The 23,781-nt window shown below is 49.5% G+C and overlaps 1 protein-coding gene across 1 annotated transcript in view; it reads right to left on the reverse strand.

Annotated features, from left to right (window-relative positions):
* Positions 1-23,781, reverse strand: part of Svop (SV2 related protein) — a 73,920-nt gene that overhangs the window by 39,541 nt on the left and 10,598 nt on the right. Inside the window, exons 2-5 of the mRNA XM_005344252.2 lie at positions 7,308-7,468; positions 4,820-4,905; positions 2,353-2,451; positions 452-523 (exon numbers count right to left, since the gene is read on the reverse strand). Coding sequence (XP_005344309.1) covers positions 452-523; positions 2,353-2,451; positions 4,820-4,905; positions 7,308-7,468 — 418 coding nt within the window. The remainder of the gene's footprint in view (positions 1-451; positions 524-2,352; positions 2,452-4,819; positions 4,906-7,307; positions 7,469-23,781) is intronic.

Consider the following 23,781-nt stretch of genomic DNA (forward strand, 5'->3'; position numbering starts at 1 on the left):
TGTAGACCAGGCTGGTCTCGAACTCACAGAGATCTTCCTGCCTCTGCCTCCCGAGTGCTGGGATTAAAGGCGTGCGCCACCACCGCCCGGCTCCTGCCTGGGCCTTCTGAATGCTGGGATATTCACTGCCATGGCCACAACAAACATTTAAACCAGGCAGTGATCCCCGTCAGGACAGTGGATATGGAAGGCAGGCCAGGGAAGGCTCCTGCCTGGCAGACTGAGACAGGATGCATTCTCGACAAAAGAGTTGACATCATCTACCATCCTTCACCCATCCTGGTGTGGGGACACATGTTGGCACAGAACATCCCCTGGCCCCTCAGATGCGCTTTCTGAGCCCACGATACTGCAGTCACATCCCACCCCTGCTAAAGTGTCAGGCTGTATTGTGCTGCCCCATGATGTCTGGATTGCCACAGAGGGTGAGCTTTTAGAGGAGGAGCCTTACTGTTTTCCTGCCGTACTGATCTGAGATGTTTCCCCAGAGTGTGGAACTGGACATCATGCCAATGAACACCACCTGTGGGCAGACAGACCATTTCTATTAGCAGCACAGAGTGAAAGGAAACAGCAACTAGACTCTCTCTCTCTCTCTCTCTCTCTCTCTCTCTCTCTCTCACACACACACACACACACACACACACACACACACACACACAATCACACACACAGCACTGTAGAGCAGATAAACCTGTTGATGAGACAGCTCCTTTTTCATTTTGGGACAGGATCTGTCTGTGTAGTTCAGGCTGCCTTCAAATTTCTCAATCCTCCTGCCTCAGCCTCCTGAGAGCTAAGATTAAAGGTGGGTACCACCACCCTTAGGCAGGTCTCCCAACAATCACACTCCACCTCTGCTAAAGCCTTAACCACAAAAATGACTCCCACTGGGCTGTGACCTCACTGCTCAGATCAGTCATGTTTTGCCTTACATAGCACCCCAAACAATCAGATAAAATCGCCATAATGATCAAACTCATAATGCTCAAACCTGGGGTCCATCACTAACTAGCCACGGCTTGGCCACAGCCGAGCTGTGTGACTGGAGTGAGCAGCTTAATCTATCTGCCTCTCTTCCCTTCACGACAGTCAAGGGCACAACAGAAGATGTGCTGTGGTCATTAGTGTTCACTGCCAACTTGACAGGGTCTAGTGTTACCTAGGAGATGAGCCCGTGTGCATGACTGAGGGGGGGGGGTCTTAACAGGACAGATGGAGGTGGGAAGCCATTCTAATTACAGATTAGCCCCATCCCATGAGCCAGACTGAATAAAAAGGAGAGAGACATGGGTACCAGGAATCATCTGTTTCCTGACTGGGGATGCCATGCCACCAGCGCCCCACACTCCTCCTTCATGCCTTGGCCACCAGACACACTGTATCTCCTCAGACCACCTGCCAAGTCAACCCGGCTCCCTTAAGTTGTTCTTTGTCAGGGTTACAGAGTGACTAGTAGCTAACACTGTATCCAACATGGCTCCCGCCCTTTGGACATAAAGCTCTCAGGGAGCCATTGCCATCATGGTTGCTGTTCTCTCCCCTATATCCCCTCCTCTGAATTCCCAGAGCAAAATGGAGGATTCGGCCTCACTCACCTTCAGAGCTTCTCTCCAGAGAGCGCAACTCTTACTGGAGTCTACTGCCTGTCAAGGGCAGTGTTTCTAACCCTCACGGTACCCTCCTGGGAAGAAGGGTGGCATCTCCTGTCTGTAGCGGGGAGGTGAGGCTCCTACGGTATACATGCTCATTGTGATGGGTTCCAGACTGTCTGAGGTCCCCGAGGAGCTAAAGCTCTGGAGGGGTAGAGCTGGTTGCTAACTTGCTGGTCACAGGGGTAGGGCATTGGGTGGGAGGAGCTAAGAGGAGCTGACATCAGCGTTTCCATCCAGGGCTAGTGTGCTGGCTAGTTTTATGTCACCTTGACATAAGCTACAGTCATTCCAGAAGAGAGAAGCTCAGTTGAGGAAATTCCTCCACCAATTGGCCTGTGGGCAAGCCTGTGGTATATTCCCTTGATTGATGTTTAATGTCCTGATTAAGGTTCTGGATCACTGTGGATGATCACTGCTAGGTGATCCAGGTGCTATAAAAAGTAAAACCCAGTGAGGAGCAAGACAGTAGGCTGTCGTTCTCCACAGCGTCTACTTCAGCTCCTGCCTCCAGGCTCCGGCTCCTCCTTGAGTCCCTGCACTGACTTCCCCCAGCAATGCACTCTGCTGGGACTAGATGCGGAATGAACCCTTTCCTCTCTAGGACAGCTTGGCTCTTCTCTGCAGAGCCCTGGCAGCAGGAGATGGGCAGCGCCCCCACAGGACACCAGGGGAATCTGTGAACTGCTGGGCTGCCTACCGAAGTCAGCAGTGCCACCTGCCAGCTGGGGAGTCGCCACTCACAGTGCAGCTGAGGCGCCAGGATGCTCAGGATCATCATCTCCATGGCGTCGGCCATCTGTGGGAAGAAGGGAAACCATGAGGCCAAAGTGCGAGCTGCCCTGCTGGCATCTGGCCAGACATCCATGGGAAAGCCTGTGGGACGGAACCAATGAGCGGCTACATGGGGACTCAGGCGACACCTGACATGCTTGTTGGGTTTCCTCACAGTGTCTGCTTGCTTTAAAAATTTATTTTTAAGCCTCATATTTATTTCTTTTATACAAATGGGTGTTTTACCTTCACGTAGGTCTGTGCATTAGGTGCATGCAGTGCCCTTGAAGGCCAGAAGAGGGCGTTGGATCCCCCAGAGTTATAGGAAATTGTGACCCACCATGTGGGCACTGGGAATTGTGGGAACTGAACCTGGGTCCTCCAGATGAGCAACCAGTGAGCCATTTTAACCACTGAGCCATTTCTCCATTCAATTTTTAAATTTACATTTATATGTGTGTGTGTGTGTGTGTGTGTGTGTGTGTGTGTGTGTGTGTGCCATCTCACTGGCCCCTGTAGTGGTTTTTGTTTGTTTGTGAGACAGGGTCTCATTATGTAGTCCAGACTGGTCCAAACCAGCAATCTTCCTGCCTTCATCTCCTGCACGCTGGGATTACTTACACATAGCACCATGGACATCATTTCCCCCTATTTTTAAAAACACAGGTTCTTGGGTCAATGAGACAGCTGTAGCATGAATAATGAAAACCCAGAGACAGATATTGGGTTTCAACCTGAAGATCAGAAAAGCAAAGCAGCCAGCCACTGACTCTTACCTCCACCTCAGACAGAAAATGGACGAGATCCTATTTCCATGAGTCCTGAAGACTCCACACCCCACACTCCACTCAGTTCTTGGCCCCTCCCCCTTACATTCCTCTCTTCACCCAGCTCCGGTCTCTACTTCCCTAGTGCTGGGATTAAAGGTGTGTGATCACAAGTGTTGGGATCACCTCTGTGTGAGCTCTGTTTCTCTTTTAGACAGATTCAATATCTTGTAGCCAGGGTGGCCTTGAACTCACAGAGACCCGTCTGCCTCTGTCTCCCAAGTCCTGGGATTAAAGGTGTGAGCCGCCACTGCCTTGTCTGTATGGCTGCTTTGCTCTCTGATCTTCAGGCAAGCTTTATTTATTAAAGCATAGATAATATACCACTATAGACTGCTTAATAATAAGAATCATTTGCTGCCAAGCCTGAGGCCATGAATTTGGTTTCCAGGATCCACATGGTGAAAGGAAAAAACCAACTCCTGTCCCTGCCAGTTGTCCTCTGACCACCGCATACATGCTCACCATGGCACCCACACATGCGTGTGCGCGCGCTCACACACGCACACGCGCACACACACATGATAAAAAACACAGGTGCCCCCAGATGAAGTGAGAAAGTGCCACGTGCCTAAAAGCTAAGCACACATTTTCACAGAGACAGAAGGACAGTCTGGTCTTTTTTCCCTCGGTGCAGTTTACTCCTTTGTCTTTTGTTGGTAGGTCGTGTGTTCATGAAGAATTCTCTGCATATTTAACGAACACAGTGTTTGAATACATTAGCATATATTAAGAAGCCCCAGTTACTAAATGTCTTGATACTACTTTATGACTAGACAGAATATTGGAAAATTTAAAACAGACCAACAAACAAGTAACAGGGGTGTGGGGCACAGTAAGGGAAGACCCACACACAGGCCAGGGGAGTGTGGGGCACAGTAAGAGAAGACACACACACAGGCCATGGGAGTGTGGGTGACAGTAAAGGCAGACCCACACACAGGCCACAAGAGTGTAGGGCACAGTAAAGGTAGATCCACACACAGGCCACGGGAGTGTGGGGGGCAGCAGAGAAACTGGTGGTCTGTTTTGAAACATGTGCTCAGGTCACATCTCACACCATGCTCAGAGAAGCATTGCAGCTAGATTAAAGATTCGGTGTTATAGCTCTATAAGGGTTCCTTAGCTAGCATTTGTGAACACCTTGAATCAGAAGGCACTCTTTGCTTTATTTTGTGTTTTGCAGTGCTGGAGTAGAACCCAGCACCTGGCACATGGCTGGGCAAACATGCTGAACTATATACGCCCAGCCCAGATGGCAACTTTCTATGAAGTCTGTTTTCCTGGGTGGGGATATGACCCAACACCACCACCTCACAGTAGCCCTGAGTCCCCAAGGGCAGAGATTCACTTCTGTAGCTGGATGCCTCTTCAGGGTGATGGTCAACCAAGTCCACCTTCCTCCCAGCATGCACCTGGGCCATCACACTATATGAATTTTGCTGACTGACATTCAGGCAGGAGCTCTGTGTGGGGTGAGCTGTGCTATTCCTGTTGCCATGGTACCCAGCTGAGCTTCAGGAGGATCCTTGGGGTGTCCATGAGATGCTATGCCCAGATACTTACCCAAGCCAAGCCAGTGAGAACAGAGAGTTTCCACTGAAATCTTCCAAACCCAATGGCTTCCACCGCATCTTCCACCATGAAAGTGTCTAGGAAGGCAAAGGGGGAGGAGAGAAAGGGTCAATATCTATTGGATGGTGGTCCCCAGACAGGCTAATGAACCATAGCATGTGCTGCTGTAAGAACTAACATCATAGCTATCACCCTTATCATCATCACCCTCATCACCATCATCATCACCACCAATCATTAGCATCACCATCATCATCACCACCATCATCATCACCACCAATCATGACCATCACCATCATCATCATCATCACTACCACTAATCATTACCACCACCACCACCATCATCATCACCACCACCAATCATGACCATCACCATCATCATCACCACCAATCATGACCATCACCATCACCATCAGCACTATCAATCATGACCATCACCATCAGTACCACCAATCATGACCATCACCATCAGTACCACCAATCATGACCATCACCATCATCATCACCACCAATCATGACCATCACCGTCATCACCATCACCACCACCACCAGTCGTGACCATCACCAACATCATCACCACCAATCATTGTAGTACGAGCTGCGGGCCTCTTCCCACAGCCCGGCTCCTGGCCGCCTGGCTAGCTTATAACCAGAAATAACAACACACAAACTGTATTCATTTAAACACTGCCTGGCCCATTTCTATTAATGTGTGTAGCACCGAGGTGCGCTTACCGGGAAGATTCTAGCCTCCGTCCATCCTGGGTCGGAGCTTCATCGCGTCTGCCCAGGAGAGGGGAGCATGGCGTCTGAGCTCACTTCATCTTCCTCCCAGCATTTTGTTCTGTTTACTCCACCCACCTATGTTCTAACCTATCAGGGCCAAGCAGTTTCTTTATTAATTAACCAATGACCTTCCTCCATCAAATCATGACCATCACCATCATCACCACCAGCAATCATCACCATCATCACCACCACCAATCATCACCATCATCACCACCACCAATCATCATCATCATCACCACCATCAATTATGACCATCACCATCATCACCATCATCACCACCATCAATCATGACCATCACTGTCATCACCACCTATCATGACCATCACCATCATCACTACTGTGGTGGGTTGAAAGAAAATGTCCCCCACAGACCCATAGGGAGTGACACTCTTAGTGCCCTGTGGGAGGAAGTGTATTGCCATGGGAATGACCTTTGAGGTGTCATATGCTCAGGCTAACTCAATGTGGCACACAGTCTGCTCCTGCTGCCTGTGGACCAAGATGTAGAACTCTCAGCCCCTTCTCTAGCACCTACTCTAGCAGTCTGTCTGCATGCCACCATGCCCTCCATGACAGTAAGCCACCCCAATTCAATGTTTGTTGTGAGAATTTAGCAGAATTGCTGTATCTGGTGTAGACACTAGAATGAGTAGTTGTTTTCTAGAAGGACTTTGACTTTGAAGAATTATTGTGGAAATTGATTGTTTTCCGTGATTTGGAGAATTGTTTTTCTGAAGGGACGTTACAGCCTTCACATGACCTTGGCCACAAGATGCCTCTGGCATCCCTGAGGCTCTGAGATTATCATGTATTGCAAATAATACAGAATGAATAACTGAAGTCATGAGGGCATGTGATGCTTCCCTTTAGAGAGGCATGAGGAATAATTTACCTGAAAAACAGCTTCTTGTAACAATCAATAAACGTGCCTTTGTACGGCTGTTTAGTTCAGTTTGTCAGAGACTACATAGGCCTTAAAATTTCATTTTGGAGTGACCTCTTTCTTCACTTGACCCACACAACACAGAACACTCGCAATGTTTTCCTTGATAAGAGTTGCAACGGTCATGGTATCTCTTCAGAGCAAGAGAAACCCTGACTGAGACAAGAACCACCATCATTACTCCATCGTCACAATGACCATCATCATGGCTATCACCATCACTACCACCATCTTTTTTTTTCTCTGTGTAACATCCCTGGCTGTCCTGGAACTCACTCTGTGTACCAGACTGGCTTCAAACACACAGAGATCTGCCTGCCTCTGCCTCCCAAGTGCTGAGATTAAAGGTGTGCACCACCACTGCCCGGCTCATTACCACCATCTTTACTATCACCATCACCATTACCACCACCACCTCCATCACCATAGTTACCATATCATAATCATCATCATTGTCATCACTACAACCATTTTCAACATCATCACCATCAGCACCACCCTCGGCACTGTCAGCGGCAGCAGCGTTGTTGCTGCTCTTCTCAGCCAAGTGCTCAACGACGCATCTAGCAGGGATTGTAAGGTAACCATGCCCTCCTGAAGCAGGCCTTGGAGTCCCAGCCTACCCTGCCAGTGCCACCCTTCGGTGCTCTGTGCCTTCCCAGCTGCCCCTTCACAAGAACTCAGTAAGACCACCACGGCAGGCAAACAGAGTGCCAGGCTAATGCCTGAGTCTCCGGGCTCTCTTACCATCAGTGGGATTGGCAAACTCCTTGGGCACAGCAGCCCCATCATCCAGCTCAACTGCTTCTAGGCCCACTCGGACCCCCTCGATCTGAACGTCATGCTCTCCGGAAGCCACATCGTCCTCTGACCTTGCGCTCTCTCCTGTGCGGCGGAATTTCACCACCCTAGAGAAGAAGGCAAATGTAATCAAGATGGCTGGAGCTCCCTCTGGACAGCCTTGCTGCCCAGCTTTCCCACCCACAACAGGTAAAGAGCATTTGCTCACCAACTGGAGGGCTGGATGGGTGGTAACACTGGGAGTTATTGATCTCTTGACAGTATTGGCGGCTGGTGTTCTCATGTGCATGGCTGTGGCTTTGTCCTGGGCCTGAGTTCTGTTTTGACATAGCCTTGCACATTGCCTAAGAGTTCTCAGGAAGTGTGGTTGGCTGTTTCCTAGCTGTGGAACATTATAGTGTGTGTTTACACAGACGGCAACGAGGCGACCTAGCCTCCTGAGTTCAATGTCACATGGCCAAGAGCATCACGAGCGTTGTGTGTGTGCAGTGTGTGCAGTGTAGGCATACTTGCTTTGGTAGACACATCTGTCTGTAACAGGCATGAAGAAAAGTTGCTCTGGTCTATGCTGCTTTGACTGACAGCAGGGTTTCCTCATGTCCTGGTGACCCCAACCGTAACATTACTTTTGTTGCTACTTCATAAAATCTTGCTACTGTTATGAATCATAATGTAAGTATCTGATTGCAGGATATCTGATGTCACAGGTTGAGAACTGCTGCTTTAAAGGGACCGCCCAAAACTTTAAATTGGGGAAATTCCACATTAAAAGCCACATGACATTCCCAGGTCTCTTGACCCTGATGGGAACTCAGTCGCCTTTTCCCTAAATGGCCTCCAGCCCTGAGGGCTGTGACCTCACCTCCATGCTCCTCTGCTTCTCCCCACCCCCCACTTTGCCCATTTGTCTGGCCCTGAAGATGTTTGAATTTGAGTCTCCACAGACCTGCACACCATGCCACTTGCTCCTCAAACTACACATTCTTTCCTCACCCTTCCCTCTTTCCTTCCTTTCTCCAGGGTCTCCCTATAGCCCAGGCTGGCCTTGAACTCCAGATGCCCCTGCCTCAGCCTCCAGGGGCTTCATAGGTGCACGACACAATTCCTGGTCCAAACTAAGCTATTTCTCGTCTCTCTGGGGGAGGCATGGCATCTCTGAGAGACTTTGTCTGAGACTCAAGACAAAGTGAACAGTTTCCTTGTAACCTTTCCCTCCCAAGCACAAGACCCCTGCTGTCAGTCACCCAGGTCTGAAGTCACTGACAGTCAAATGCGCTCCCCAGCTCCAGGAGAGGGCGCTGTCCAGTATGGAAGACTCATTTCCATGTGACTGAAAAAATCACAGGCAGTAGAAGGGCAGTGTGAGCAACTAAGCAAAATGAACCCTTGGTTTAAAGAGGCAGAAGGGGTTGGCAAGTTCAGTACCAACCACTGCTATCATTATTATTACTATTGAGATGGAATTACGTAGCCCAGGCTGGCCTGAATTCATTATACAGCTGAGGGTGACTTTGAACTTCAGATCTCCCAACCTTTACCTCCTGGACGATGAGATGATTGACATGCTCGATCTGTGCTGAGACTCAAAGCCAGGGTCTCATACATGCTAGACCAGCGCGCTCTCAACTGACCCTCCTGCTGTGTGCAACTCCTGAATTATTCCATGGACCCGTGGAGACTCACCGTGCTCTGGCATAAAATGTGTTTGTTTCAGAAGCATAGGGAAGCTGCCCTGCTTGGGAAGCTTCTAGAATACACGCATGCCCAGTCATAGGGATGTAAGAACAGGCAGGATCTTCATCTTAGCAACATTGTGCCTGGAAAGGGACCAGTTACAGGGTGGGGGTGGCTGAGTGTGACACCTATGGCTGACACTTCTGTCTCCAGCATTCCGTGGAATGGCATGGAGCCAATGTGCTTTGTGTGTTTCGCCTGGCACTTTCTGCATGCTTAGTCTGCACAGCATCTCTGTGAGGCTGCTGTTACTGCCATTTTGTAGACAAGAGAAACTGTGGCTCTGGCATCATGTGACATGCCCAAGTCCCCATCATACAACTCTAGAGGCGTGAAACAAGGGTTCTATCCCAGCTCTGTCTGGCTCCAAGTATCCTGCTCCAGGCACACTAGAACTGTCTCTCTCCAGATCTGCCATAGCTCCTGTGGCAATGCTTTAGGTAGAGCTATTTCAAGTGTATAAAGTCGTACAGAAATCTCCTTTCTCTTTTCCCCTCGACACTTCCCTCTGGCAGAGCCACAAGACACCACCACCTCTGGGGTGCCATTCAGTTGATGCCACAGATTTGTCCCCACACATGTGGCTCTTCCTCAGTTATACATGGCTTCTTATTCAATTTAACCCTCGAAACACCCTGAGAAGAGGCCGGCCGTCATCCCCTCTGGAGACTGGTTACATATTTACACACAGGCTAGGATGATTGTGTTGTTTTCCAGAAGCACAGCCTAAAATGGCAGCTTCATTTCTTGTTCCTCCTTTTTCTTCTATTTTGTTTTTGATGATGTAAAATGCCCATAGCATAACTGTGGGCACCCTAACCATTTTAAGCATCCTGTTCAGCAGGCTAAAGAAGGCTTGCAGCCATCACCACCCACCCCCGATCTCTGGACCTGTTCCATCTTTACATCTCAAACTCTGTCCCTGTAAGCCCCAACTACCCATTCCTTTCTGCACGCAGCACCCAGAAGTCGTCTATCTCTGTGAACTCAGCTGCCATGAGAGCTCATGTAAGTGAACCAGTGTTTTATTCCTGTTCCATTTCAGTCCTGGGGTTGGATCTAGAGCCTGCGCCTCAGAGGCAAGCACTGTGCCACCGAGATACGCCTGGCATCCTCTTTTCACTTTTAGAATGGTTTCACTAAGATACCGGGCTAGCCTTAAACTCGCTCTGTAGCCAAGGCTAGCTAGCCTTGAACTTGTGATCCTTCTGCCTCAGCCTCCTGAATGGCTAAGGTTACTGGCTGGAATCATTACGAAGCCCAGCTTCCCACTCCTTTATAAAGGCCAAGTGATATTCCTTATATGGACATACCACAGTGTGTCCGTTCACCACCCGGCAAGGACTTAGGTTCTCCCATCCGTTGTTCATTGTGAAGGATGCTGTGACAAACAGGTCTACAGATTTCGTTTTGAGTCCTCGATTTTACTTCTTTGGGGTGTAAGCTGATCAATGTTTAAAATTCTGAGGGACTGCCAGGGTGTCTCACACACCACTTAATATTCCCACAGATCCCTGCTTCCGCTTGTACTTGCCAGTCATTGCTCGCTTGTTTGTCTGAACCTGGTGACCGCAGTGCGGCAGCTGGCTCGCTGGGGCTTTCCTTCGCAGCTTTCTTTTTAAAATATATTTTCAAAATTTAAAATTGAATAAGTGTGCATGTGCACACCCCACAACACATGCCTGCAAGTCAGAAGACAAACACCAGTGGGCAGTTCTCTCCTTCTACCATGAAGGACGCAGGCGCCAAACGCAGGCTGTCAGGACAGTAGCGGGAGCCTTTTGTGCCTAAGCCACCCCGCCGGCCCTTCATTAACATCTTTCTGACACTGAGCCTGCATGGGCTGTTGGGAAACAGACTTGGAAGCAATGTCTATTCAAGTGCTTTAAACTAAATATCTGTTTTTCGGATTTTTCTCTCTGTTGCCCATTCTGCCCTCAAACTCACTATCCTCCTGCCTCAGCCTCTGAAGTGCTGGGATGAAAAGCCCATGTCATGTCAGCACACCTCCTGACTTGTTCTTGCTCATCTGGGCAGCATATCTTAACAATTATCTAATTTGCAAATATTTTCCTGAGTCCACACCCGGGCTCTTCTGTCTGAATGTGTCGTTAGACACAAGGAGAGTTTCTACATTGAGAAGGTCCAACATCTGGTTTTGCTTTTATTGCCTGTGCCTGTCACGTCCAGAACAGTCACCACAGGACACAAGGTCATAAAGTGTTCTGTTCTCTCCTAACCATTTATGTGTATGTGAGCACATGCACGCATACATATGCACATATATGCATATCACAGCATAGCTGCAGAGCGCAGAAGACCACTTGCAGGAGTCTCTTTTCTCTTCCCACTATGTCAGTCCCTAAAGCAGCAAGCACCTTTACCCACTGAATCATCTTGCCAGTCCCTCTTCTAAAGGTTTATGGGTTTTGTCGTTGATGCAGTTGTAGCTGGGTTTTTTAGATGGTGTAAGTTTAGGGCTGACTTTATTCTGCTCTCCTTTCCCTGTTAGGCAGTTCTATGCCCTTGCTCAGGTCAGCGCTTTTCCTGGCTTTGTATTCAAATTGAGCTATCTGTTGGGGCAAGTGACACACATGTTTGACCTGCATAGCTTTGCAGCAAGTATTTTTTCAAATTATTTTAAAAATTAATTTTGAGCCAGGTAGTGGTGGCATATGTCTTTAATCCTAGCACTTGGGAGGTGGATCTCCATGAGTTTGAGGCTAGCCTAGTCTACAGAGTGAGTTCCAGGAAAGCCAGGGACACACAGAGAAACCTTGTCTTGAAAAACACCAAATAAACAAAAAAATGAATTTTGATATCAGGACCCACAAGACATCCGTGGCTTTTGCTTTCTAGTGTCCTCCGGCTGTCCATGTGACTTCTAAGATGGGTTTTCCTGTTTCTGAGAAGAATGCAAAGTGAATTTATGGGCCACTGATTTCCTGACAAAGTGCTCTTTGGAAAATGCCCACTGCAAACTGGGAGACTGGGAGACAGCAAGAGAAGCAAGACAAAGACACATCCCTAGGGAGCGTGCAGCATGGACCAGCCCCATTCAGAGCTGTGGGACCTACATACAGGCCAGTCTTTGGCCATACCACCTCTGGTTCAAAGGGTGTGACCTCCATGGCCACAAGGGTGGCTCTCTATGGGAGTGACCCTCTGAGAGGCCGACCCTGGAAACAGCTCTGGGCAAGTGTCTGCCCAGGAAAGGGAGCTGTGTCCCCTGCAAATGAGCTGTCCATAGTGAGCCTGAGTCAGCACACAGATGGTGTTTAATTAAAGCTTGCCAAAGCCAGGAGCTGTGTGAAGCCCTCGCTGGTGTGTGTGTGTGTGTGTGTGTGTGTGTGTGTGTGTGTGTGTGTTACACACGCACACATGCTTGTGCATACATATTGAGGTCAACATCAGATGTCTTCCTGTATTGTTTTTCACATTATTGTTTTTAACGGGTTTTTTTTGAGATTTTATTTTATTTTTTACTTTATATAGGTGGGTGTTTTGCCTGTGTGTATGTATGCATCACATGAATGCAATACCTGTGGAGGCCAGAAGAGGGCATCAGATTCCCCTGGTACTGGAATTACAGTTGACTGAAAAGCCATGTGGGTACTAGGGACTGAACCCAGGTCTTCTGGAAGAGCAGCCAGTGCTCTGAGCCACTGAACCATCTCTCTAGCCTCTCCACCTTCTTTCTGAGTGACAATCTCACTGAATCTGCAGCTCGGGGCCGACCAGTGCTCCACCTCTCTGCCTGTCTCTACCCCCCAGCATCAGGATCACAGGTTCACAGTCCGTGGGTACTGGGGACCAAACATGGGTCCTGATGCTTCCACAGCAAGGACTTTACACACTTGGCCATTCTCCCAGCTCTGACAACCCCTAGCTTTTAGAAAAGTCATCCCATTTCCCTGGCAACCAACCTAAGAGTTAGGTTCTAGTTCACATTGAACGAGGTGCTCAGGGATGCAGGGATTGCCCTGGGTCACACAGCTTGAAGGAGTTGAGCCTCCAGCCTGGTTTTCTTTGCAATCACAGCTCTGAGCTATAATCACCTGGCTCCTGGTCAGAGTCACCCTGAGCTTCTACAGGTGTGGAAATGGATGAGCAGCCGGAGCTAAGCAGGTTAGAGAGGGCCAGCTATCCAGACACAGAGAATGGTGTGTTCTATAGTCACAATCCAAGTACACAGCCCAGGTCCAGCCTGCTGACCTCTGCAGACTGTCACCATGATAAAGGAATCGCCAGAACCCTCAACCTGCTTACAACACAGATAGCTGGGCCCCAAGGTCTGCCCTGAGGAGGGGGGGCGAGATTTCATTTTGAAGTTCCTGGGAGCTGCTTGGAATCAGACAAGGGTGTCCATCACTCCTGGGATCCCTCACCATGATGCAGGGCTAAGGGACCTCCATGTTCCCTCTGGGTTGGGCAGGTTGTCTGCAGCTCATCCTCCACCCAGGAGGATAAGGACACAGGACTCCGAGCAGAGTCCCATCAGTCTGGAGTGTCCCAGCTGGATGGCAGGTGTCCTGTACGGGGAAAGGAGAGGAGATAAACTGCCTTTGAGAGGACACCAGCTGGGCGGGGTGAGGACTCCAGCTGGGCGGGGGGCGATGCATGCACCTCTTGAGAAGCAACTATCCAGAAAGAACCAGGTCTTGCTAAGAGCATGTGTTTATGGGACAACACTGGGGGCTGCTGATGGAGACCCCAAGAGGCCTTCAAGCTGAGGACCAGGCTGAGAACTGACTTTCATGCACCCCGTTTTTCAGCACCAGCAGGCTAAATATTCCCATGATGGATGGCCAAGTTCGAGCCACCAGTGGGCAAATGATAGGATCTGAAAAGTCCTGAGTGTTTAAAGTGAGTGTGCCCTGAACAGGTGGCCCAAGCAGGCTCCACCATGGCCCATCTGTGAACTAAGAAGGTCCTAGTCACCAGTACAGGCTATAGAACACACAAAATCTTCACAATGAGTTAAAGTCAATCACAAAAGGCCTTGTAAGTCTGGTGCGCATATAGTGTGGCCAGAGCTAGGGTATCTGGAGAGGCAGAAGGGCAAGGCGCTGGTTGCCAGGAGCCAGGCAGTTGCCAAGCAACAGGGAGTGACTTCTAAGTGGGGACCAGGCTTCCCTCTGGTGTGAGAGTGATAACACCGTGTGAATACCTTAAATGCCAACTGACTTGTAAAAACAGTTAAAGCAATAAGCTTAGTGTTACGTGTTTCTACCTGAAACAAATGAACACAGTCCAGCCAGACTCTCAACTCTTATGCTGCTGCATGAGTACCCCTGGCATGGGTGCCCCTAGAGGGCATTTGTTTATTCGACAAACACTTGCCGACTGCACCAGGCTAAAGGGTACATCTGGCATTATAAAACTGAATGAGAAATGGGCAGACCTGTCCAGTCGTAGCCACCCTGCCCTGGGAGGGGACCCACATCACAAAGCCAGATAGTTGGCCTGGTGCAGGCATGTACCTGAGGTCCCAGGTACTCAGGAGGACAAGCAGGGCAACCTGAGCAAAACAGTGAGATCTCATTTCAAAAACCAAAACCAAATCCACCCTACCGTGTGTGTGTGTGTGTGTGTGTGTGTGTGTGTGTGTGTGTGTGTGTGCGCGCGCACGCGCGCGCGCATGCATTTTGTTCCCTATAGTTTTCACAAAGACTGAAAAAGTAATTACTGGAGGAGGGTCTGGTTTCCATTTCTGTTGCTGTGATAACATATCCCGTCAAAGAGCAGCTCTGGGGAAAAGGGGGTTTATTTCCGCTCACAGTTCTAGGTTCCAGCCCAGGATTTGGGGGAAGTCCACGCAGGAACCTCAGACAGCAGCTGGTGCACACCACACCCACAGAGAGAGATGAATGCCTGCATGCTCCAGTGCTCCTCCCCTACAAGTTCAGGACCCCACCCCCTGCCTAGGAAATGGTGCCACCCACAGTGGGCTGGGTCTTCCTACAGGTATGAACAATCCCCCACAAACATGCCCACAGGCTAACCCAGTGTAAAAAGTCCCTCATTGGGACCCTTATGCCCAGAGGAGCTGGGAGTGCATCCCATGTCACACAGCAAGTGGCTTCCCTAGCTTTGGTTCAGCCATCTTGAGAGTTTCCAATTCCAAACAAGTCTCTTCCGCGATAGCATGCTGTCAGCGATTTTGCTTCTGCTTGTCTAAACTAGGAACTTTCTTCAGGAGGGGAGGGGTTTATCATTGATGTATGTGATGTTCATTTAAGAACGTGTATCACATCGCACAGTGTGCCGTCACACCAGTCAAAGGTAGGCACAACCCAAGTGTTCATGGGTAAGTGGATGGATAAACTGTGGTACAGCCCTACAATGGAACACTACGTAGCCTTAGAAAGGAAGCAAATTCTGACACCTTACAACCTAGGAAAATCTTAAAAGCATTACACTAGGAGAATGAGCCACACACAGAATGAACACTTTATGATTCTACTTTTATGAGGGGACCCAGAGATCAACAGTAGAACCATGGTTCCCGGGGACTGGAAGGAGACGGAATGGGAAGTGGCTTTATTTGTTTTGTTGTTTCCTCTTTTGTTTTGGAGACCGAGTCTTATTAGGTAGCTCAGGCTGACTTTGAGCTCATCATGCCTCTGCCTCAGGCTCCTGTTGCCTGGGACTACCGGTGTATGCCCCATGTCTAGCTCAGGAATGAGTATGTGATGATTTCAGAGCATTAGAAGGGGGAGATGCAAGTCTTTGGGGATGGATATGATGGTGGTAGCATGTTATCCAGTGTGCTTACTGCCACTGTGTCCTCCAAAATAGCAGAATAGTTTGCGTATGTGTTTCTACAGTAGACATGCGTCTTGGCTAGGGTTTCTGTCGCTATGAAGAGAAACCATGGCCACGGCAACTCTTATCAAGGAAAACATTTAATTGGGGCTGGCTTGCAGTTTCAGAGCTTTAGTCCGTTATTGTCTTGGAAGGACATGGTGGCACACAGGCAGACATGGTGCTGGAGAAGGAGCTGAGAGTTCTACATCTGATCCGCAGGCAACAGGAAGTGAATTGTCCCATTCTGGGCATAGTTTGAGCATTTATGAGACCTCAAAGCCTGACCCCATAGTGACACACCTCCTCCCACAAGGCCACACTTCCTCCAACAAGGCTACATCTCCTCCAACAAGACCACACCTCCTCCAACAAGGCCACACCTCCTAGTAGCACCATTCCCTATAGGCCAAGCATTCAAACACACGAGTCCATGGGGGCCTGCCTATTCAAACCATGACGATATGTATCACATCATGCATGTTTTCCTACACAGACATGCACCACATGCCTTCACACAAGCTGATTGTACTGGGCAACAGGAACCCAGGGGATCCCCCTTGGTAGCTGTGAGAGAGCAGAGTTGTCCTGACCAGGGCTTCTGCCTCCCTAAGGAGCTTGCAGAACCTAGGCTGAACTTGTACCTCAGTGGTACAGTTCCCGCCTAGGGGTACCCAGGTCATGAGTTCAAGCCCCAACATCCCCTAAAACAATAGTGTCCAGCCTTGGCCCCACCCTACTGCGTCAGTATTTGAAGCCCTGCCCTGATGGGGAGGGCTGTAGGGGATGGGGGCTCCTGAGGGAGAAAAACATTTTTCTTTTCCTTTTCGACTCATTGACTTTTGAATTGATTTGTTTTGTTTTTTGGGTTTTTGTTTGTCTGATTTTTGAGACAGGTTTTCTCCGTGGAGCTGAGTTCTGGCCGTCCTGGAACTCACTGACCAGGCTGACCTCGAGCGCACAGAGATCCTCCTGCCCCTGCCTTCTGAGTGCTCGACTGCCTGGCAAGTTTGGGCACTTTTTAATTGGGATGTCAGATTGCTTTTGTTCCGTGTGTTTCCTGAGTACGAGTTCGTGCTGCATGGGCTCGCAGATGACCTTGTGAAATGGGGCGATGGGACCAATGTGAGGCTGAACAGACCCTGCTGAGTGGGAATGACCCCGTCTTGCAGGTTCTCTTGATGCTTCCTCCCTGATGACCTTCAAGAAGCAGCTTTGATTGTTAGACTTGTCCTCAGACAGATGTGAAAGAGAGACCTTTGACTATGTGAAATTAGACGCAACCAGGCAAGTCATATTTTGAATCTGTTGGGCTCCAAAAAAATGTTTATCAACTGTATGAGCCAAGGTTTCCTGGGGGGGGGGGATATGAAAGAGAAATCAGTGGCATATGCTGAATATAGGGTGAGCGTAAGACAGGCCGGCACCTGCTGCTTGGATTTCTTGGCATTTAAATATATATATATATATATATATATAGTTTATAATTTACCAAAATAGCCAGAGACATTTGTTTTATCTAACTTTGCTATTTAAGGAAGGGAAGAGCTTGAGACAGCTGCCCAGCAAGATCTGCCCTGTCAGGGACCCTAAGCAAGGGCCTGCGACTCCAGAGTGCTTATCAGAGTCTTTCTGTTCATCCCAGCCTCTGACCCTAATTCCTTGAGACCAGGCTGACAACTGAAGCTTGAATTGATCTGTGATCATCACAGGGTAGCATTTGGGGTCCTGCAGACAGAAGGGTTACCTCAGAAGAGAGCCCACAGTGCCACCTCAGACTGTCTTGGCTTTGACTCTCCTTATCCACATGTTCAGGCGCTGTGTGACCCTGGGAAGGTCACTTCACCACTCTGAGTCAGTTTCATGGATTTTAAGTAGAAGTGGTAGTTCTTGTCTCACAGGGTTGCCATGGGAACTGAAGGTATCACTGTGGAGACAGTATCTTGAAAAGACTGGTGATTTCCTTAAGTGCTGACCCAGGGCTGGTGGTCCTCTCAATGCTAGCTACGGAGTGGGACAGAGGTCATATGGTTCTCAGCATTGTCGTGGTGAGGTCACGGAGCGCCTTCTGTGGCTGTCTGCGAAGTGCTTGCCTTACAAGTGGAGGGGGGGGGGCATGTTTGAGCTTCTAAACCCAGTTTTTAAAAAGTCAGGTGTGGGGCACATGTTGGTAATTCCACCTCTGGGGAGCCAGAGCCAGGTGAGTCCATGGGGCTCACCTGACAACTATTCAGGCAACTTCCTGGTCAGTGAGAGACCCGTCTCAAAGGAAAGGGAAACGGCACTTGAGGAGCAACAGCCGTGTTGTCTCAGGATCCCACATGCAGGCACAAACACGCGTGCACCACAAGCTGGGCTGTGATTTAGGTGTGGACAGGCTAAGAGACCCTTTGAAAGGATGTGTTCTGCTTACAACAGTGGGCACGGGGGTTGCAGGAGAGGGCAGGAGGATGTGCTCCATAGACTGAGAACCAGAGAAGGGAGGAGACTGGGGACAAGACCCCAGGACCCAATGCCAGCTGAGCTTTTGCTGTCTGAGGATAAGTCCACTCTAGAAGGGGTGATACGGTGGCTTCAGTATGAGATACTGTCCCCTGCCAGCTCCTGTCCCCTACCAGTTCCTGCCCCTCGCCAGCTCCTGTCCCTCGTCAGCTCCTGCCCCCACCAGCTCCTGTCCCCCACCAGCTCCTGCCTCCCAGCTCCTGTCCTTCGTCAGCTCCTGCCCCCACCAGCTCCTGCCCACGCCAGCTCCTGTCCCTCATCAGCTCCTGCCCCCCCCCCAGCTCCTGTCCCTCATCAGCTCCTGTCCCCCACCAGCTTCTGTCTGGAGTAGGGTTTGTTCTAGCTGCTGGTGCTTATCTGAGAGCCTGAGGAACCTTCAGCATGAAGCATCTAGCAAGAGGAAGGATGTACCCTGTAGGTATGTCATCCTGGCTCCTTCCTGTCACGGTCTCTATTTCCTGGACTCTGTGCTGTTGACAGCATCTACCACATGCCTTTGTCATCATAAGCTAAGCTGTCCTCCCTCACCACGGTGGCTGAAGCCTCAGAGACTGTCAGACAAAAATAAAAGATCTATTAAGATGTCATGTCGGGCGTTTGATCACGGCAAAGATACCTGGGACAGATTGACAGGGCTCTCAGATGGCAAAGAAGCTGGAATCCAGGAAGCTGACGTGTCTTACTGAAAGATAGTGAGAGAAGACGGGAGACCAGGGCAGGGGGTTGTGTGGTGGCTGTCGTGGGACCAGAGGGCTGTGGGGTAGAGAGTGAGAGCCTTCCTTCAGGACCGCTGGGTCTGCCTCTGCATTTTCCCAGCCAGACAGGGAAACGTCCTCCTGGGGAGACGTTTGTAAGGCTAAACAGGCCATTGGGTGACTGAGATCCCAGTCACAAGAAGCACCCCTCAACCTTGTCCCAGGTGCCTGTGCTGTTTGGCACTGGGGCCCCTGGAACCTGACAGCCATTGCTGAGTGGGGCTACACACTGCAATTCAAGCAACAGGAAAGGCCGAGTTCGCTGACAAATGGCCCTCGCCTGGGATCCTGCAGAGCCAGCCTGAGGCCCTCTTTATTTTTATGATTTATTTTTGTCTTATGTACATTGGTGTTCTGCAGCCAAGTATGTCTATCTGAGGATGCCAGATCCTCTGGAGCTGGAGTTACAGGCAGTTGCAAGCTGCCATGCGGGTGCTAGGAATTGAAGCTGGGTCCTCCGGAAGAGCAGCCAGTGTTCTTAACCACTGAGCTGTCTCTCCAGCCCCCTTGAAGGGGCTCTTAGATTGCTGTGGTTTGGGAAAAGGCTGCCCAGGGAGGGGACCTCTCTTGTCAATACCCGAGGTTCTGGTGTGTGGAAGGACACTGTCGTTCTATCTGGACCCACAGAATGATTGCTGTAGGAGGTGGGGGACAGGTCTAGAGCTGGTGTAAGGAGCCCCTTCTCAGCCAGAAAAGCCTTGAGAATAAAAGGCTGTCTGAGGGGTGCTCGATGAAGGAGAGGCTTTCTAGGCAGGTGGGTGCCCACATGACTAGATCAAGAGTGATATTTAAATATGTAGGCATCGCGGCAGTGGGCCAGAAGCAAGCCTTGAGGACTGTGTCCTAAGGGGTTCCAATTGATTGACAGGTGAAGTAAGGTTTAGAGAGAATACCATGACTGCACCAAGACCTTAGACACTGACGACCCTTAGACAGTGCATAGGAGACCTTGGATTCAGTATTCTAATCTCTGAAAAAAAAATTTACAAAGATTTTACTTTCATTTGTGTGTGTGTGTGTGTGTATGCACGCACGCGTGCGAGTGCACATATGTGCACATGCACACACACAAACAGAAACCAGGAGAGAATGTTGGATCCCTTAGAGCTGTAGTTACAGTCGTGCAACCTGGACACTGGGAACTTAACTTAGGCCTCTGCAGGAGCAACCGATACACTTAGCCCCTAAGTTAACCCCTTAACCCCTCCAGCCCTGTGACTTTTTTACTTGATCTTAGCCAAAAGATCGTGTGGAGCATGAATAATAAAAACCCAGAGACAGAAATTGGGGTTCACCTCAAAAACCAGAAAAGCACAGCAGCCAAGCCACTAGAGAAGTCTTACCTCTACCAAGGTTGGACAACTGCAAACTAAGCAGACCAAGCCTCTTTCTCCTCCCATTTTATATTCCCTCTAGTGCTGGGATTAAAGGCGTGTGACTCCCAAGTCCTGAGATTAAAGGTGTGTGCTACTGCTGCCTGACCTCTAAATCTGGTCTGCAGGCGAGATTTATTGATCAAAATACAAACAATATACCACTACATTCGAAAAGTGATTCTGTGACTTTTTAAAAATACAGGCTAGGCTGGGTAGTGGTGGTGCACACCTGGTAGTTCCAGGGCTGGAGAGATGGCTCAGTGGTTAAGAGCATTGCTTGCTCTTCCAAGGGTCCTGAGTTCAATTCCCAACAACCACATGGTGGCCCACAACCATCTGCAATGAGATCTGATGCCGTCTTCTGGCCTGCAGGCAGACACACAACAGAATATTGTATACATAATAAATAAATAAATATTTTTTAAAAAAAGAGCTAGTTCCAGAAAAGGCTCCAAAGACACATAGAAACCCTGTTTTGAAAAATAAAACAAAACAAGACAGGCTGGCCTCAAAGTCATGATCTTCCTGCCTCAGCTCCCCAAATGCTGGCTTCCAGGTGTGCACAAACACGCTAGGCTCCAGCATGGTGCTCTTAATCTATAGGCTGGTGTTTCCCTACAGAAGCCAAGAGCACTTGGAGGGAGCTGTTTAACCACCCCAGGCCAGAGGCTCTAGACCTCTGCAGGGTGGCTCAGGGACTGCAAGCTCAGGAAGATGCTGACAGTGTCAACAGAAGTTTGGAAAGCTCACCCTTGAAGGTCCCTTCCACTCCTGAATTCTAAGTCTATTGTGGATATAAATTCTAGTTTTTTGTGGATTTCATTTGTTTTCCTGTTTTTGATTGATGAGCAGTGAGCTTGAATCTGAGAAACAGATGTCTAACTTGTGACCGTATTCATTATCTCCCTCACTGTGACCTGAGGAAACTATCTAGGGGGGAGTATGGTCTATTCTGGCTCGTGGGTTACTGGGTCATAGTCTGTGATAGCGGGAAAGGTGTGTGTCTGCAGGAGCTTGCCCACGACTGGGCAGACAGGAAAACAGATCCAAAGCAGGGTCAGGCTGTAACCTAAAGCCCACACCAGGTGACTCGGTTCCTCCTGCCAGGCCCTACCTCCTAAACACTCTCCAGTCTCCTAAAGCATCTCCAGGAACTGGAGACCGGAGGTTCACACACGAGCCTGGCCTTGCAATGCACACTCCCATCACCATTTTGGTCTTCCACAGTTACTAGCAGAATCTCCCACCAAGCTCTGCTCACTATTCTAAGCTTCCCTAGCACAGAAGTCTTCCGCATTCCTGCCACAAACCAGTTCTGAAGCCCAGAAGCCTCTGGTCAGGCTGAACGTGGTAGTGGGTCACTTCCAGGACCTGGTTTCTTATGTTGGCACCATTTCCCACAACTGTGATGAAACAATGGATTTCTCTGGGGACAGATTGCTGTGGCACAGCTGTGCTGGTCAGAGCTTACACATCTGGATGGATCAGGAAGGTTAAAGAAGGTCAGAACCAGGACCCAGCTGCCTGTAAGCCTCAAGACCAACCTCCCAATCTCCCACATCCTCCAGTTAAGCCCCATGTCCTGAAGGTGCCACAGACTCTCAAACCCAAGCCATCAACCGGAGACCAAATGTTCAAATGAGTAAGCTGGTGGGGACATTCCACATCCCAACCACAATAGTAATGTTCACAGACAGAGGGAGGGCGTCCATGAAGCCCACACCATGTTCTCTGCACCCATGAGTGCCCACTCATGTGTGCTCAGCTTCACAGATGGTAAAGTTGAGGCATGGGAGGAACCACAACCTGCCCCACAGTCCTACAAAGTTAGCAGGCCTGGTTAAACATTGATGGAGGTGGGTCTTGTATCTATCTGTTGCTTTCATTGGTTAATTAATAAAGAAAACTGCTTGGCCTGATAGGACAGAAAATTAGGTAGGCGGAGTAGACAGAAGAGAATGCTGGGAAGAAGGCAGTGAGGCGGATGCTATGCCTCCCCTCTCCAGGCAGTGCCATAGCTCTCCTCTCCAAGATGGATGCAGGTTAAGATCTTACCGGCGTGGTGCTACACAGATTATTAGATATGGGTTAATCAAGATGTGAGAGTTAGCCAGTAAGAGGATATAGCTAATGGGCTAAGCAGTGTTTAAAAGAATACAGTTTCTGTGTAATTATTTTGGGTAAAGCTAGCCGGGTGGCGGGAAGTGGCCCGCCGCTCATATTACTACAGAACCTGATGCCCAGCAATGGCTCTCAGCTGGGTCACCAACGAAGCGGTGAGGAGGAGTCAGGGCTCAGGCTACAGCTTCCCAGTGGTTTGCCATGACCAGCTTTTATACATTTGCTGTGATACAAGCTCTTACTTGTGTTGTCCTGGCTGACCTGGAACTCATCACATGGGCCAGACTGGCCTTAACTTCCAGAGGTCCTCTTGTCTCTGCCTCCCAATTCCTAGGATCAAAGAGGTCACACCTAGCTGGACATTTTTATTCTTTCCACTACACAATGAGTGTGCAGCAAGGATCTTCTCATTGTAAGACTGAGTTCTTGCCCTGGTGGCTCTCAGAATCTCTTAAGCAAAGGCACACGGGGTGGGGTAGAGGTCAGGGAAGACTCGGGTGTTACTGAGGAAGCAGGTATGAAGGATTCAATGTGATGGAGTCAGAAGTGGGGTTCCTGGGGAGATTGGAAGGTCATAACTGAAGCTGAGAAGTAGAGAAGGTAGGTTGAGGCATTGAGCGGGTAGGGACATAGCTAAATACCCAACAGTGAGATCTGATCTAAAATGTCAGTCATGTCAAGGAGAAAAGCTTGTCTTACAGCTTGAATCTGGAGTGTCGCTGGAAGGCCCATGTTAAAGACTCACTCACCAGCCTCTGGAAGATGGTGGGTCTGTGGGAGTAAAGTTAGGTCATTGGAGGTAGACCCTTCAACAGTCCTGGGGGCCCTCACCACTTTCCTGTCTGTCCCTCTGTACTTTTTGGATGTGCTGAAGTGAGAGACCTTCTTGGCCACACATCCCTGCTGCCAGGATGTGATTGTAATATCATCATTCTCCTAAGACAACAGAGTAAACCAGCCATGGGCTATCCCAAGACAATGGAGCCAGCCAATCATGGGCTATCTCAAGACAATGGAGCCAGCCAATCATGGGCTATCTCAAGACAATGGAAGCCGGGCGATGGTGGCGCACGCCTTTAATCCCAGCACTCGGAGCCGGGCGGTGGTGGCGCACGCCTTTAATCC

Source organism: Microtus ochrogaster, chromosome 2, assembly GCF_000317375.1.
Source record: "Microtus ochrogaster isolate Prairie Vole_2 chromosome 2, MicOch1.0, whole genome shotgun sequence".
NCBI classification, from domain to species: Eukaryota; Metazoa; Chordata; class Mammalia; order Rodentia; family Cricetidae; genus Microtus; species Microtus ochrogaster.